The sequence below is a fragment of the Anopheles merus genome, chromosome 3R (assembly GCF_017562075.2).
Source record: "Anopheles merus strain MAF chromosome 3R, AmerM5.1, whole genome shotgun sequence".
NCBI classification, from domain to species: domain Eukaryota; kingdom Metazoa; phylum Arthropoda; class Insecta; order Diptera; family Culicidae; genus Anopheles; species Anopheles merus.
This window is the reverse complement of record NC_054084.1, coordinates 30876491-30894055: the sequence shown is the minus strand read 5'-3', so window position 1 is coordinate 30894055 and position 17565 is coordinate 30876491. Positions and strand designations below refer to the sequence as shown.

The following is a 17565-nucleotide window of genomic DNA, read 5'->3' as shown; positions in this document are numbered from 1 at the left end:
AGGTGGGTTTTTCATTCAGCGATTTTATTTTACTGCATTAGCATCATCACCGTGGCAGAGAGTGGGCTGGAACGATGCCCGGGAGGGGGCGGGAGATCGTTTCAGTGGGAGTTTTACTCGCCCTCCACTACCAGGGTCGGAGTGTTTCTTCTTCGTCTACTTCTCCTTCTTCTTTACACAGAGCAAAAAGGGTTGACCCCACACAAACTAATCTACTTAGGGTTTCTTCTCTAGTACGACGGTACCGTACCGGTTTTCTTAACATAAGTCATGAAGCTAACCGATGCACATGCGCGCTACTGTATGAGTGTGTGCGTGTGAGTGAGTGTTGGTGAGGGGCATAGTGGGGAACGAGTTTGTACATAAGTTTGTTTTGTGTTACTGTTTGCTAGTGTGCTATGCAGCGGCACAGGTGACAGTGACACAGTGGTAGGGAGTATAAAACATCTTAAATCTTCAATAAGTAGTAGTAAAAAAGAAAAGCTGTATACGTGTGTACTGGGTAGAAGCAGATGATCAAGGGCAGACACCGTTTGGTGTTTAGTCTCTGTCTCTTATCGATCAGTGTGCTCTTTCTGCTATGGAATATCTTCTTTGCTACTACTGCTACTACTATGACACTATTTCCTTCGCCATTTTTATTACCTCACCATCAAAACCGACGCTGAAGAAACAAGTTAACACAGACACACACTCACACACACTCTCTTGGAATAAAGGAGTATTGATACTTCAGCTTTATAAACAGGATTGTTTGTTTGCTTGCTTGTGTTTTGTTCTGTTCCATTTAGTATTTGAGAACGAATTTCTAATGCTATCGCGTTCACATTACTTCCTGCAGAGAAGAAATACCATCGCACACACACACACTTACCAACGGTTTAGCTTACTTGTTTATATGGTTGTCATGGGTTTTTTGAAGTGAGTTTTGTTTTACTGTAGTAGTATCGACTTTTTTGTTTGTTTGTTTGTTTGTTTAAGCTTTGTTCTCTAATACACATCAAATTGGTATGTTGTCTAAATGGATGATTTCTTGTGTTGCTTCTTTTCCTTTAATGAGTTATGTTTTGGGGTTGTTTCTCTCTAATGCACACACAGTTTTGTTCACTCTTTGCTGTTTTTTGCTGTTTTATTTTTCTTGTTTTTTCTCTTACTTCTGCTACTTGTTCTTATGTATATTCTTCTCTCTCTTTCGGTAAATTTTTTCCTCTTCTTTATCACTTTTGCGAAATGTTTCAACTTTTTTTCTTCACTATATTTATAGACACAATTTTCCATCTCGGTATGAAGCGCAAAAAGGAGTACACCATAATTAGTGAGTCGATGCGTGTTTAATCACATTGAATGAACGCTACTAGTGTTACACTGTTTCTCTTCTCTTTCCTCATCCTCTTGTCTCGTGTCGCGCGCGCGCGCGCCAATCTCTACAATTGTGTCTACAATTTTATTGCCAATTTTTGTTTTGTTACTAATCGAATTTGTTATATATTTTCTTTTTTTTCCATTGAAAACTGGTGTTTGTGTTGTTTTTGTTTCGTTTTTAAATATTTTACTTCTGTTTTTTTTTTTGTTGCTTTCATCATATTGTGTCAGAAAAAATAGCATACGCAACGTACTTTCAGTTTAAATGTTTCTTCACTTTGTGCGACGAACCAAACCCAATGTATCGGCTTTTTTCCTACGCAAGAGTTTGTTTTAAAATATCATTATAGTAAATAATCTTTTTTTTTCTTTCTATTATCTGACTCTTGAATTGATCGGTTACATTTTCCTCTTCATCGGCTTCGTTTCATGCAATAAGATATGTTCTTTCCACATTTCGTTACGTAAAACGGCTCCACTGCTGCTGCAAGGAAACAAAATCCACCAAAAACAACCTTTAAATGTGCGTTTTTGTTGTTTAATAAATCTAATATATCTCGTGTCTCGTACGGTGTTTTCTTCTTCGGTGGAATGCATTCCGCACACACACACACAGCCCAGCGTGTGTGTGTACATTAGTATCAGGTGAGTAAACTAAGCACCACTCGTGCGTAAAGCAACTTAATCGAAATATATTGGGGCATATAAAATGGGCATAAAACTATTTAATGAATGATTGTATTGAAGTACTTCACGCGATGGGGCAGACCATAACTAACGTAACGTATGTATATCAGTTTCTGGCAGTCTTTTAAATCGTTTGTTTCACAAGATCCTTTCAATGAGTCCCACGTAGCCATGCGCTGGTACGTTGCAATTGTAACGAAGTTTTCCGTGTTTTAATACGTACAAAAGCGGTTAAGCTAAACGTTCACCCTTCCCCTTAACAAACAATACTCTCAATAAATGATGCGCTTTGACTAGTTAATAGATTTAGCTAACCATACCTAACGAAACACGTTGCATTCTTCACAAAAGCAAAACACATAAAACTCAACACGCTTTGGTACCATAGGTTGGTGTACCCGGGCTACACTTAATTGCTGAAGCGATTTCCACTGCTCTCTCTCTCTCTCTCTCTCTCTCTCTCTCTCTCTCTCTCTCTCTCTCTGAGATCACTGTACCTACAACCTCGATTTACCCTCAGACCCTCGTTCGTTTTCCAACATTAAAGCTTAAACACTATTCTACACGATTATCCGAAAAAAGAAGGAGTTTTGATGGGTTCTTCCCTTCCCCCTCTTTAGGAGCCATTCTCCAGCAGTGCATCCTTTTCACCTTCGCCGAAATGGTGCGAGCTAGCGTTGGTACTGTTCTTACCCTCCAGCAGTGGCGTTTGGGCGTCACTCTCGTCGGCCGGCGTTGCCTCACCGCCATTGAACAGACTCGACGATCGGACGCTCGATTGGGCCGTTTTGCTGACGCTCGTCTCAACCGTGGTCGAGCTGGTGCTGCTCGTACTCGAAATGGTGGTCGTCTTCTCCGACACAACCGTAAGCTTCGTGCTGGTGGTGGTGGTGTTGTTGCTAATGCTGCTGCTGCTGCTTTCCTGCAGCATCGCCGTCGACGCGCTCGATGCCTTCATCTCCACGTACTCCTGATTCAGCCGCACACTGTTCGGGCTGGCCGTGCTCGGGCTCGACACCGAGTGCAGCTGGTGGGCGGGTGACGCTCCATCGCCGGGTGGAGGTGCCAGTGCCGGCGGGCTTTCCTTCGATTCGTCCACCTCCTGGACCGTCTCCATCGCGGTCAGGTTCTGCAGGATCGGCGACGCGGTCGGTCCCGTCGGTCGCGGTACCTTCCCCTGCAGGTAGTACGTCATCAGCTGTCCCTTGCCCTTGACCGCGACGAGCCCGCGCTGCTCGAACGTGTAGCCGAAGGTTTGCAGTATCTGGCAGGTTTCCTCCGTCACCTGGATGGCGCCGGCCTTGCCCGTGCTTTCCATTCGGGACGCCACATTTACCGTGTTGCCCCAGATGTCGTAGTGGGGTTTGCGCGCTCCAATCACGCCCGCCGTAATCGGCCCATGGTTGACGCCCATCTTCAGCACGAAATGGTTGAACGACTGCTCGTTGATGCCCTGCAGCGCTTTCTTCAGCTCGAGCGCAAACTCTACCAGCAGTGCCAGGTGGGCCCACCGGACCGACACCGGATCGTCCGGTTTGACGATGCGGGACGGGTTGAGACCGCTCGCCGCCATGTACGTGGAGCCGATCGTTTTGATTTTGATAATGTCCTGAAACTGGGGTAGCTCCAGCAGCTGGAAATGAACAGAGGGCAGCGCTCAGCCCAGTGACCTTCGGAAGCCCCTCTCTTAACCACACTTACCGCATCGAAGTCGGAGATGACCTCGTTGAGAAAGCGCAAGCACTCCAGCCCCTGGTTGTTCACCGTTTCCTCCGAGTAGAAGTCGGAAAAGTTGGGCATGCTAGCGAACAGGACACCCACCTCGGCGTAGCTCTGCGAGTACAGGTCGTCGTGCGAGCGCTTCCGGTTGCCCATGAAGTGTTCCGCGACGTGCATCGGCAGGACGTTGTACACGAGCGCCTCGTTCCGGCGCCTCATATCGCTCGCCTTCTCCTTCTGGTCGATCACCTCCGTCTTCCACATGAATATTACACGATCTACTTTATCGATCTGAAAGTGGGGCGGTGAAGAAAAAGAGACGGGAAAGGGGGCTTTAATTAGTGATACCGACCAATACCGACCAACCACCTCCCGGTGGGAAGCGATGAGAAGCAAATCATTACGTGTCGGGCCAGGAATGAAAGCGCTATCGTTACGGCGACCAGCAGCGCGGATAGAGTGTAGCGTAGCGGAAAGCTGCAACAAGAAAGAGCAAGAAAACATTCCAATTAGTACTAACAACGGACTGGCAAAAGAAGGCAGAAAAAAAACACAGACAAAACACAGCCCACAAAACAGCCCCGCGTCTCAGCGAATACTTACACGTTCATAATGCCAAAGTCCTCGTTCCGGAACGCTTCGTCCAGGTGGAAGATGTTCACGTAGCAATGGATCGCTACGGTGGTGATTTGTGCGTGGGCCAGCACGAAGCAGACGGTGTTGAATAAAACGAAATAAAAGCGTATCAGCAGATGTTGGCCCTTCTGATGAATCTATTTTCACTTGTGGGTGGGGACCAGCCGGGGCAATGGTATTAACGGGGGAAAGGAACTAAGAGGAAGTTACCGCACGAGGAAGAGGCTCTACCGGATGATGGGGTCAAGAAGTTAAATAGGTTTTGCTCACAGCGCTGCCACATCGATTAGCATGGCCTCGAAGGAATGGGTTTAGTACTAAAGCCCCAGGAATTCGCATCAGCACTTCGCCCACGTGTAACGACATCCAAAGTGCGGCTAATAATCAAAGCCCGAGGGGGGCAGTCGGCAGCTACCCGTAAAGCTATTACTTTTTAATTAGTTTGTGCTAATGATGGTCAGCAGGAATTATTCAGTAAAGTATAAATCCCTGTTTGTGTTGCCCTGCTAGCACTGCCCTGCTTTGCCGAGCATGCAAAGCCAACGTGTAGGACGAAGCGCTCGAATCAAACAGCAGGGTGGGATAGGTTGGTTTTCCTTCCTCCAAGAAAGGATTGAATCAACTTCATTCCTGGTTTGAAAGACATTTTATGTCCTTCCCTCCCCAGTCACACGAACAATGTCAAGAGAGCTCGTTGAATGCAGTGAGTGGCAGTGTGGGGCCCGCGTATTATCTTGGGAACTTTTTGCATATCTACTACGCCCTTCGTATGCACATCCGATCGGCCAGGACATCCTGCTTCAGTGCATCCGGGCACGCAACAGGCAGGAAATTGACAGCAATCAACCGACCTATGCCTATGCTTCAAGTGTATAAGAATAAATTTAATCAAAATGACACACACACACTCAACGGACACAATATAGCTTCCTGTGGTACGGAGATTTGTGGGCTAAATCGGTGCCCATAGGACGCTTAACGATGGATGCCAAATCCACGCCACGTCCGACGATGGTTGCAATGTAAGCAAATACGTGTGAAAATACGATCCGTGTGGCCCGGCACCATGTCATCCAGTTTGCGGTTTGCGGCACACGTTCCCATGGGAGCTTTTGTGGAGAAAATAGGGAGTAGGAGAAGGGAAGGAGAGCTACAAGCTTGAGAAATGCTGTATTTACCGGTTATGATGATCATTAATAAAATTTTGCTGAGATGCGATAATTGCGTTATGATTGAGGTGGCAATTAGTATTAAAACGGTATAGTTACTGAAGTACGACGGGAACAGGCAGACGCTCGCCGGTTCCATCTCGGTCGAGGCGAACGACACGTTCGTGATGTTCAGGCTGAGCGGTGTCCGGTGCGACGCTGCCAGCTGGCCGTGGTGGTGGAGGGTGGAAGATTATTTGCGTATGCAGAACATGCCCAGGGCGCGCACGAGGCAGAGAATGTGTGAAAGAGAAAATATTCAAAATCGACATTAGATTGGTGTGGTGATACAGTGGTGAAAATTATTACAAGTTCACTCGTATTTTAATGGATAATAAGATATAAAAAAAATTGGTTAGAGCTTTTTGAAAACAAAGATAACTTTTTTACTTAATTTTTTATATATCAACTACATTGTTGACGATCGATGTATCTGATCTGCAATTATTTGTATTTACACGATTCTTTTATGGCTTTTCGTATCAATTTTAAGTTCAGTAGCAACGAGAAAGTGCATGTAGCTTCAGAAAAAAAATAAAAAAAAGTTAAAAATCTCTTTGTGGTGTTGTTTGTAAAAAGGCATGAATTGAGTTTGTGCTTGCTTTAGCGTAGACGCATAAAAATTATAGAACATATTTTTTTAACATTTTGCTTCTTCTTCTTCTTTGGCTCAACAACCGATGCCGGTCAAGGCCTACCAACCCACTTGTGGGGTTGGCTTTCAGTGACTTATTGATTTCCCCCCACAGCAGGATAGTCAGTCCTACGTATGGCGGCACGGTCTATTTGGGGCTTGAACCCATGACGGGCATGTTATTAAGTCGTACGAGTTGACGACTGTACCATGAGACCGGCTCATTTTGCTTAGTTTTGATAAAAACAATCCAACACCCTATTGCTATAAAGTTATGACCTCGTTATAGCTTAAAAACTAGACGACCAGCTAAAGTAACGATCGAGTTTCGTCAAGCGTCGTTTGTTCATTTTAAGTTCAATCACTACCCTTCTCAACGCTAAATTAATCATAAAGGCCGGGCTACATTGATCGTACTCCGTAGCGTAATTTAGATTTTAACTAACGCATCTGACGGCGGCTGACCGAAGCATTTTGCCAAACAATTTGGGACTGCTCGAGAAAATACGTTATTTTTCGATGTTTTTCACTTTAACTGGACTGGGAAAGATTTGTAATTGAGACGTAATTATGTTGTGCAAGTATTTCAGTCGTTTTCGCATCAAACAACGGTTAAAAAACTACTTCAATTTGAGATCCGGCACGACCATTCTCCCGACGACCAAAAAAAGCTTCCACCAGCCGACGCCAGATGCGCTAGTGAAAATAAAAATTACACTACGGAGTACGATCAATGTAGCCCGGCCTGAATGAAATCTATCATTAAGGGGGGGGGGGACATTGTCCGTACTCGCTAGTGTAATTTTGATTTTCACTAGCGAACCTGGCGGTGGCTGGTGGAAGCATTTTTTGGTCATCAAGGGAATGGTCGTGCCGGATCTCAAAAAATATCTTATGCGAAAATAAACGGAATGCTTCCACAATATCTATAAATTACAACACTTTTTCAGCCAGGTTTAGGTAAAACACATGAAAATAGCATATTTTTTTAATCGACTCCAAATTGTTTGGCAAATGTTTCGGTCAGCCGCCGCCAGATGCGCTAGTGAATATCGAAATTACACTAGCGAGTACGGACAATATCCCCCGGTGTTAACATTTTAAAAATTTGCCTCAAAAGATTGGAACATTTGTATAGTTTATTATTTTGTTTATTTGTGTATATATTTGTCAACGGATATATTTGTTACAAAATAATAGCACGCTTAAGGCCGGGCTACATTGATCGTACTCCGTAGTGTAATTTTGATTTTCACTAGCGCATCTGGCGGCGGCTGGTGGATGCTTTTTTTGGTCGTCGGGGGAATGGTCGTGCCGGATCTCAAATTTAAGTAGTTTTTTAACCGTTTTTCGATGCGAAAACGGCTGAAATACTTGCACAGCATAATTATGTATCAATTACAAAGCTTTCCCAGTCCAGTTAAAGTGAAAAACATGGAAAAATAACGTATTTTCTGGAGCAGTCCCAAATTGTTTGGCAAAATGCTTCGGTCAGCCGCCGCCAGATGCGCTAGTGAAAATCAAAATTACGCTTTCGAGTATGATCAATGTAGCCCGGTCTTTAAAGGAATTACATGCTCTGTATTCAGCCAGTGTGACGAATTTGTTGGGCTTATTTCACACTGATCGTGACGCGGTTTCGATCGTAGTTATAGATCCGACAGCTTCGATTAGCGTCACACCTGGTCAACTTAAAAGAGTCCAAAGAGTAAGTCCACGTACCAGCTTTAAGTACCTAATCTCTGAGCTTTCAATAGAAATGTGCTATGTCTTTGCGGTGTAATGCAGTACTGGTAGCATCTTTTATCGCTCACATCAGATCAGAGAACATATTTGCATTTGTGGTGCCTATGGCTTCCAAGAAGATCGAGACGTTCAAACAACACTCGGCCTTCGATTCAACGATCATAAACCAAAGTCAACTGTCTAGTGTCACAATTTCGCAATCTCAGCAAAAGACAGCAAACTTCCTGATAGCAAAAAAAAAAAAACAAAAATATACAAATCCTAAGATCCGTTTTCAATTTCCAAAATCGTAAACCTCATCTCCTCAAATCAAATCGGAATAACCACCGGACCAGCCTCAACGGTGGTGGTAATTGAAACCTTGATTTAAAATCCCTTTCCACCCCCTTACCAGGCAAACAGCCACCACCTTCAGTGTTGATAAAGATGAACTTACAAACAGTGTCGCAAAAGTTCTTCCCCAAGCGTACTTGGACGTGCCCATAGCGAGCCATACCGTCATGCCGTTATACTTACCATGTCGCTCACGTTCGAAACGCCCAGCAGCAGGACGATAATGATGGCCGTAGACTTCCGTAAGCTGGTACTATCGTTGTATCGTTTGCTGTTTAGAGTGATGAATGCCGGCAGAATCTGCAAATACGCGCAAAGCGGACGTTAAAAAGGGTGGCGCGGGGGGGGGGGGGCAAGGGTTTGGGTCCAGGTCCCGGGTTGGGTTGGGTGGAACAATGCAATAAAAGCGAAATCACCCTCTAATTCCCTGCGGTGTCGTTTTACAATGCTTAAGCTCTTCGCACGCGGGCGTTGTAAGCCTGTGTGTCGCGCACAAAAAAGGGGTTTGAGAAAATTCTATTACAGGATTACCGCACCGGGCTGCTTATTTCGTATGCATGTTTCTTTTCGATGACGCCGAGTTTGATCAGTGCACACGGAAAAGGGAAGTATAAAAAGGAGCGTCTGTGTGTGTGTGTGTGTGTGTGTGTGTGTGTGTAAAGTGAAATAAATCACCATAAAAGCAGCACAAGCAGTAGCAGAGCAAACCAACGGTATTCATCCAGTGACAGCAGCTGCAGCTGCTGAATGTGAATGAGCATTCAGTGCGGTGGGTGTGGATTTGGTTTGGCACACCAGGCGTCTCCATCGTGCCAACCGCTGGGACTGAAAGCACAGGATTGGAATGCATTCTTTTTCCATCATAAACCATTACCGGTTGCATTGAATTATACTGGATTCTTGTATGTATGTGTGTGTGTGTGTGTATCCAGAGAGCAAAAGCAGGATGTAATATGCAAAAATACCCTCCCATTCGCTAGCACGCTTGTTCCCGGGCCACGTCCATCGAGTGATGATTTATATGTGTGCACGTTTTATGCACCGCTTGCTGGTGCATCTTTCACTGTGCACGCTGTTCAATTTTTACTGCACAATGTGCACACAGTGCCACTGCCAGCACCATGTGATTGAATAGATAAATGGGTGCAAGAAAAATTACACGCTGACCAGGCCAGGAGAAGCGAGCAAAAGGGAATAATCATACCCGCCCGCCGTTTAGGACAAAGACCTGTCAGCCAAGCGCGCTGGAGCGATGCCAAAAGGAAGGGTAGTGTTGGGAGGGCAAAAAATGGAAACAAAATTGCTTCTAGCTTCATATTAGACAGTGGAGAAAGCGCGGGGAGAGTATGAAAAAAACGAAAGAAAAGCTAGACTACACGCAGGAGGATGTAGCGCGAAAATGAGAACAAGTTGGCATGTCCGGCTGTCGTTTATCCTTTTGCCACTGTACTGTATTGTCAAACGCGGATAACACGATCCCGAACAAGGCGTATCCTATCGTATGTGTGTGCTTTTTTTGCAACATTCCAGAACGCCATCCGCTGTTATGTTCACACCAAATGATCGGCAAACGATTGTGCTCCGTTCCGGTTCCTTTCCCTTTCGTTCGATGTGGTGTAAAATCGTTATTTATCGTTAGTGTCGCGTGCCCGTGTTGCTTACGCTCTTGCCTTTATTTTACTTGCTAACCGAACCGAGCTTCTTAATGCTTGACGCAGGCTCGTGGAGAGGTTAAGCGGTGGCGTCGTGCTCCCGCGGCTCACTATCAGCGGCACACTCGGGCCGCTCGAGCCATATGGTGCGTGAGGCATAAATGTGAAAGCGATTGAAAGTTTATGACACAAGAAAAGTTTAAATCGTTCGATGTTATGGAAGCGGGTTGGTTGCGTGGAAAGATGCGCCACCATTCGGACGCTTTATTTTAAATTAATGAGATTGAAGCAAGTCGTCTCCCGGGGAAGGTAGGGAAACATTATTTTCCGATGGGATGAAATCGATCGGAATGTAACGCTGTGTTATAGGACAACGGGAGTTAAACGTGCGATTCTGAGCAGCGGTTGAAAGGAAGTTTTCAGTATTGAGCGTTCTTTTACTTCGAAAGTACAGATTCTTTCAGAGAGCAAAAGAACTCATTGTGCATTCAAAATTAATGTTAAATCGATGGCATCATTGTATTCTATCACTTTTTTCTTGCTTTCATTGAATGCAGCAAGGTACGAAAAATGAAATAAAGCGATCATGTTATGACTATGACGTTTAAAAATAAGCTTAACACATGACAAATTGTTAAAGAAACAGTTATTGAAAACTTTATGGCTTAAAGGGGCTTTAAGACATCATTTTCAGTATTCTCTTTGACAAAAATTGAGCATACCTTTAGGCGTGTTAACTGAAAATGAATATGTGAGGATGTAATTTAGTTTTTAATAAGCTTAGCAAGCAAAATATGTTCATCCTTTTATTTTTTTGATTAAAATATACTTCACATACTATTCAATTTTATAAAACTTCAAAACTAACCTCACTTTTGTACGCTTTAACAATATAGTGCATACTGTTAGGCGCTCTAGCTCAAAACTTATGTTTCACTTTTCAGCTTTTCAGCTTGAGAAGAGCTAGTCGAAGATTCTTTGGCCTTTATATAGAAAAGAGGGAGATTTAATAAAAAAAAAACATTTACAAAATAGTCAAGTCCCAGAGAAATACAAAGAGGCCTAACAGGTGCATACCTTCAGGCGCTTTAGTCAATAGTCGGTATAGGAAGATGAACAATTATACCAATTTGTTTTTCAAAAGTCGAAATGCTCGAAATTGAAATCCGTCACACCAAAACTAACTTTCCCATCAAGCAATACTTTTAGCTTGCTCCAGCATTGTTCCACCCAGTACGGCAATTAAGCTGAAAGTGATTTCCATTTCGCTTTCTTTCCGCCATCTCCCACAAATAACTGTATCTACTTACCCCGGTTAGGCTTTCGGCGACGGAGATGAATACCATCACGAAAATGATCACTAGAGGCGGTATCACAATTTCGAAGTGCACCGCCGTCCTGTCCATTGATGTGCACCATAAATCCATCGTTTGCGAGTTTTTTGAGAAGAGATAATAAACAAAAAAAAAAACGATGAAAAAACACACATACACAACGAGTCGTTAAAAACTGCGCCTACAGCGCTGTGCTCGGGCGGGGCGGATGAGGCCATCAGTTTCCGAAACTAATTAGAGCAAAGCGCGCGGCAGCAACAAAAGCGACAAATAAGTCAATTCGTTCCGCGGGCTGCCGTACCGTACCTTGGTAGAACCAGCAGAGCGTACAGGATGGCGACGAACTGCACCAGCAGGGCGGCCAGCAGTGGTACCGCACTGTGCGGCTCCCGGTATTCGTTGTAGGCCGTCTCGTGCGTCTTGTCGTTGAACGTGAGGAAGATGGTCGTATCCTTGCTGATTTCGCTGTGCCCGTCCCGGCTGACGAGCTCTTTGCGGAGGCGCATCTTGTAGTCCTCGGATGCCTGCGTGTCGTCCTCCAGTGGATCCGTTTTGTCATCCGTGCCGGGCGTCGATGGTTCGTCTCCCGCGTTTGCACCATTCACCGGCTGGGTAGATGAGAGAGAGAGAGAGAGAGCGAGAGAGCGAGAAATTAATGCCGACATCATCAAGGGCCCGAAAACAAACGAACGGATGCCGCCGGTGGAGATGAAGCGAAAGACGCGCAAGCATGCGATTGTTGTCGCCGGTGGAAGATAACGTCCGTTCCGACCCGATACCCAGGCCGAGTACCAGGTTGGCTGACGGTGGTGGTTTTCGTTTCTATATTCGAGAGGGCTCACCCTCCACCACTACTTCTATGGCAACCGAGCAATGAAAATTAATTGCCCACCCGGCATCACGACGGGCATGCCTACCTTTGTGTCATCCTCGTCTTCGCGCAAGATCTCGGACGGTCCGTCCGGTTCGATGACCACGTCCTTCGGATCGGCTGAACCATTTTTGTGCTCCGACGGGCAGAACTAAACCCCACGGTCCAATACACCACCACGGTGGACAGTAGAAAAGAAGAAAGAGAGAGAGGGAGAGAAACAAAAGAGCCGTCAGCAGCAATATTTCGCGAAATGATTGACGGGCAGTAAAGCACTGAGAGGGGCAGCATCATATTTATTGGATGGATGGTTGTTTGCACGCCTGCAAAAGCGGATCGAGAGTCATTGGAAGTCAACGCGTCATTCTAGGGCGTAGAAAAGCGTAACAATTCTTCAGTGTCTGTTTATAGGTTGGACGGTTTATAAGTTGGTGTTATATTATAAATATAACACAAATGTTGATGTTTTTAGATGTATGCGCACTGAGTTGTCTCACTTTGGCTGTTTCCATGTAACCAAAACCTAATTCGGTTGATTTTGTAATGCAAATTGCATATATTTAGGCAGTTTCACATAACAACAAGAGTATAAATAGTGAAGACGCCTACAACTATGCAATATGTAAATCAAAGTCAATATTTTTTTTATCCCCTTGACATGTTTCAATGATGTCCAATGCAATCTACGCAACTTCAGATCGATAAACCGCTTCTTGACCTGGAAATAAATCATCGCATGGGAATTAAGCAGCGGTACGTCCGTCCGCTCGACGAGCAACGATGACTTGTAACGAGCCATGACAACGATCACACCGTGACAATGCGTTTCGTACGTAATTGCATTAATCATGAACTGTTGTGGCATACACTATTCCTCCCACGTCCCTACTTGCAACTAAACTTCCTCCATCCCCTGGCTGAGTGAACTAATGGACTGACGGGCAAAGGCTCGTCTCGCGGGACCTGCGGGACACGTTTCGCTTATGTCGTTAAGCCTGTCGACGTCGTTTAAGTTCCTCGCCGTCTCGGCGGACCTGTGTCAACGTTCGGTGATTTGGGACGGCGATGCTTCCGGCAATAAATCCCGTGTCTTACACGTCGCAGCGTATCGCAACGGCGGGAAACAACTGAATGAAAACTTCAGCAACCGCGGCATTTGCTGGCGGGTCGGTGGGTACTTCAAGTTTGTTAAGATGTCATTCCAGCGTACCACGGTGGGGTTTAAATTTATCCGAACAAACAGCAACTAAAAAAAAAGGAATGGAGACACAAACGAAACCACATATCACGTTTGACATTCCCGGGGTGTGCTTCAAAATGAGACACGAAAAGATCCCATTGCCAGCCACCGGTGTCTAGCAGGCTGACACTCGAAACAGCGGTCCCCGTGGCGTGGAGCGAAGCGTGGCATTGCCGAAATGTGCGATTCGAAATCACACCCAAATCATCGATAAATCCAGCGTAACGATAGCGGCAAACGCGGGGGCTTTAACGATCGGCTCTACGCTGCTTCTTTCGCCGCTTCCTCGTTTCGTAGCAACAACAAAAAAAAACCGCAAACCGTTCTTTTCGCAAGAGTTTACAGCTTTGTGGCAGCTCTCCATCAAAACCATACACCATGCCACTTCAATTTCTGTGCTTCTGTATGTGTTTGTGTGTGCCGCCAGCCGCTCAGCCTCGGGATCGTGTCGAAAGCATTATCGAATCAATTGATGGTTGAATGAAAATGTGAAATCAAATTCCGCCTAACAGAATTTCCAGTGCTTCGATAATGGGACGCTGCTGCAAGTGAATCCGCTGCTGCGGAAAGAAGAAAACCGGCATTTTACAGCCGATTGGGTGAATCTCTCTGTGTGTATGTGTGTGTGTGTGTGTGTGTGTGTGTGTGTGTGTGTCTGTTTTGAGCTAGGAACTGGGAATGTTCGTCTGAATGGAAGGAAGATTAGGGAGTTTCTTTTTTTTCGTCCTTTCTACCTTGCTCGCTCGTGCCGGCGATAAGTTGGCAGCTCCAGAAAACGGGCAAATGTGATAAATGGTAGCAACTTCATGCGTGCTTACAGTGATTAGATTTCAGCTCGAGCGTGATGATGCCGCTTTAAGCGTATTTATGGATGGGGCGAGGGAAGCGAACATGGCAAAAGTTTACGCTTCCGTCGTCGACGTCCTGGTGTACGTGTGTGCGATCATAATTTCTTACCGGTTTCAGCACTCTCGTGATGAAGTACGTCTTGAGGCCCGCTATCCGGAGCGCTTCCTCGCGCTTTTCACCGAAGGCCGGCTCCACTTCGAACTCCCCGTTCAGGAAGCCGAGCGTTTTCTCCGACAGATGGACACGGCTACAGAGGGGAGAGAGAGAGAGAGAGAGAGAGAGAGAGAGAGAGAGAGAGAGAGAGAGAGCGAAGGAGAGGGTGGTGAAATAACATAAAATATGTATTAAAAAAAGCGTACATGATGAGTTTTCATTTGGAATTATGTTCCCTTCCACTTCGGCCGGCAACGACTCATCGACGCGGGCAAATCATTTCGGAGGGTTTCCCTTCCTTTTGCGCCATTTTTCCGACGCTATTTGGTTGCGATATTACGGTCGTAAATTTAGAGCAAGCAGAGCCAAACTGGAATAACGAGAAGAATGAAGAAAAAACACGTAGCGACGTACCGAAAATGATGCCGCGTCTTTGGCGGCGAGCAGCGTAAAGGGTATTTTTGCTAACATTAAGGCTATATTTGAACAAGAAAAAACATCTACCCCGACGTTGCAAAAAGAAAGTGTGTGTTTTTTTTAACTCCGAATAAAAAATTAGCCTCTCCCTGATTAACATAAGAAGTTTAATGGGTTCCTGTGAATGCGAAAATGAAAAAAAGGAGCAGAAAAAAGTGTTGAAAAGTGAGTGGAAATTACGCTTTCTGTTTGCTCTTCTTCGCTTCAACCCCGGAGGCTTATACATTACGCCAATTTACACACTGGCGCAGATGATGCACCGGGGTCAAAAGTGGATTGATCTGTGCCCAACGGAAGACGCTCTTTAATCTTCATCTTGCTCCCCACCGTTGCACGTGTCCCTCGTGCTCGTCCTCCTTCGTGAGAACGGGCTGGGGGCAATTTTTCATCGAGCCAAATCGATGCGGCCCCGGGACCGATTTACGATTCGTTCCGGGGTACGATTATGTAGATTTTCGCCCCACTAGGGGTTTCGCCCCAGTCTCCTCAAATGTGCGCTTCTTAATCCCTTTCTCGTTCGCCCATCACCACCAACACCACCACCACTACCTACCCTGCCTTGCCGCTCGATTCCATCTTGTTCGCCAACTCGACATCCTTCGAGTAGACGTCGAACTGCCACTGGCGCTGGCCGAGGATGCCGGCCAGCACCGCCCCGGTGTGTATTCCGACGCGCATATCCACCGGTGAGTTTGTCTTCTGCTGAACGTACCTGTGCGGTGGAGATGGGTGGGGCAAGAATTCAATAAAAGCATTCACTCAAATGCCGAGCAAAAGGTGCAGAAACACTTACTTGATCGCTTTCACCATCGACAGGCCCATGTGCACGCAGAGGACGGCATGATCCGGCCGCTCGACCGGCGCCCCGCTGATGCAGTAGTAACAGTCGCCGAGAATTTTTATTCGCAGCTGCTGATATTTCTGTGAGGGTGAAAGAAAAAAGAGAAGCCAAAGTTACGGTTGAATAGACAGTTGCGTGTGCTCGGCAGTGTTCAGGAAAGTTCGTCAAAGTCCTCATAAAAGTCTACTTGTCTAACTCTAGGCACCAACTTCACCCGGAGCTTGCCAATGCTCGGAAAAGAAACCGGACCGGGCAACTGTGAGAAAACGGTGAGAAAAGGAATAAAAAACACGCAACTTTTTTAGCCCGGGCAGACGGGCAGACTGATGAGATGGTAAAGGTAATGCTTTTTCCATCTACTTCCGCCGGAGACTCGACCGCTCGTTGGGGAGCTTTCGTACACGGAAGTCTCAGAAGAAGGGACCAGCGGGACCAAGCGTTACGCCTGGATGAGATGCTTTGTATGTTCGGTTTGTGTGTTATGGTTTTTATGTGTTCCTTCGTCTCTCTCACCATCCCTCACATCGCCCCAAAACGTGTGTGACACACAAATATCTGATCCACCGTTTGTATGCATTCGTCTGGTACGGAGTGGAGTGGGATCTACCGCCTACTTCTTCCTCTGCAAACACAAAAGCCCATGTGTCACGCTGTGTGTCTGTGCGAAATTTAATTTATGCTACAGCTCGGCCCGGTCCAACAGCATTGCCGGGCACACAGTCTGTGACACACCTTCCGGAAGTGCTCGAGTTTCCTCACAGTGGAGTGGAGTGGGAAGCGTTCGTTCGCTCTTACGCACACTTACCTCAGCCAGACGGTCGAAGCGGGCGAACAGCTCGTTGAGTATCTTCACCAGATCCTGGGCCGAATAGGTGGACGAGATGGCCGTGAAACCGACAATATCTGCATACAGAATGCTGCGAACGAAAGCGAAACAGAATGGAGCAGAGCATGAAAAAAAAGCAGAGCCACTCGTATGAGGGTGTGAGGAGCAGTGAGGATTTAACAGCCTTCTTCTGGAGTTCGTTGCTGCCGACGGGTTGATAACATCCACCACACCAAAAGAGCATCTGAATAGTGGATCTGAATGATATAGAGCTGTCCCCTGAGAATAATGTTGTGAAATGTTTCAATTTAAATAAAATTAATTGTATATTCATTGTCTGCATCGAACACATTCAAACAAGTGCGTTCGCTCCCAAACAGCTCAATGATTATCACGTACAACGCTCGACCTATGATCGATCGACAGACCGGCAGGAGTGCATCAGGGCTTCACGCTGTGGCTAAATTTAATCTTGCTTCCAATAATGCTCGCCACCTACCGGGCGGACGGTCGGTTCCAGTAAACGATTATCCTGCCATCTTCTTCGCGCAACGATCTGCTCACCGAAAGGCGCTGTGTACGCTGGACTCACTCATACCGCACGACATTAAAACCCGAGCGCACAGCAGTGAAGTTAAAGCCAAAGCGCAGCGCAGAGGCAACGGTTGGCGGGTTGGGTGGTTCGGAGAGCCCGGTACTAATTTGCTAACGACTGCGTGCCTCGTTTGCCTTGGTTGTTGCTTGGCTGCCGGTTGCTGATGGAGGAACGGTATGTTTTGGGAAGGAGATTTGGCAAATAAATAAACCAGACCGAGCGCGTGTTTTCCACCGTTGGGCATTATGATGAACAAACAATCATCATTTTGAGCGGAGGATAGAAGGGAGCGGGCAGTACCGGCATGTTGTTTGCTCAGGTGGGTTAAACATTGAGCCGGCACGATTGGGCCGAAACGAAGTGAAGGTTATTTCTGTTGTTCACGCCCGAGGTATGGGAATG

General features: G+C 46.1%; 1 protein-coding gene across 1 annotated transcript in view; it reads right to left on the bottom strand.

The window, feature by feature from the left end:
- Positions 1 to 3: 3 nt before the first annotated feature.
- The window catches only part of LOC121595580 (adenylate cyclase type 3), a 47604-nt gene continuing 30042 nt past the window's right edge, over positions 4 to 17565 (bottom strand). The window contains exons 7-19 of the mRNA XM_041919648.1: positions 16548 to 16659; positions 15695 to 15822; positions 15455 to 15613; positions 14380 to 14518; positions 12229 to 12333; positions 11618 to 11919; positions 11288 to 11375; positions 8509 to 8625; positions 5583 to 5778; positions 4372 to 4444; positions 4173 to 4245; positions 3751 to 4059; positions 4 to 3682 (exon numbers count right to left, since the gene is read on the bottom strand). Coding sequence (XP_041775582.1) covers positions 2666 to 3682; positions 3751 to 4059; positions 4173 to 4245; positions 4372 to 4444; positions 5583 to 5778; positions 8509 to 8625; positions 11288 to 11375; positions 11618 to 11919; positions 12229 to 12333; positions 14380 to 14518; positions 15455 to 15613; positions 15695 to 15822; positions 16548 to 16659 — 2818 coding nt within the window. The 3' untranslated portion in view covers positions 4 to 2665. The remainder of the gene's footprint in view (positions 3683 to 3750; positions 4060 to 4172; positions 4246 to 4371; positions 4445 to 5582; positions 5779 to 8508; positions 8626 to 11287; positions 11376 to 11617; positions 11920 to 12228; positions 12334 to 14379; positions 14519 to 15454; positions 15614 to 15694; positions 15823 to 16547; positions 16660 to 17565) is intronic.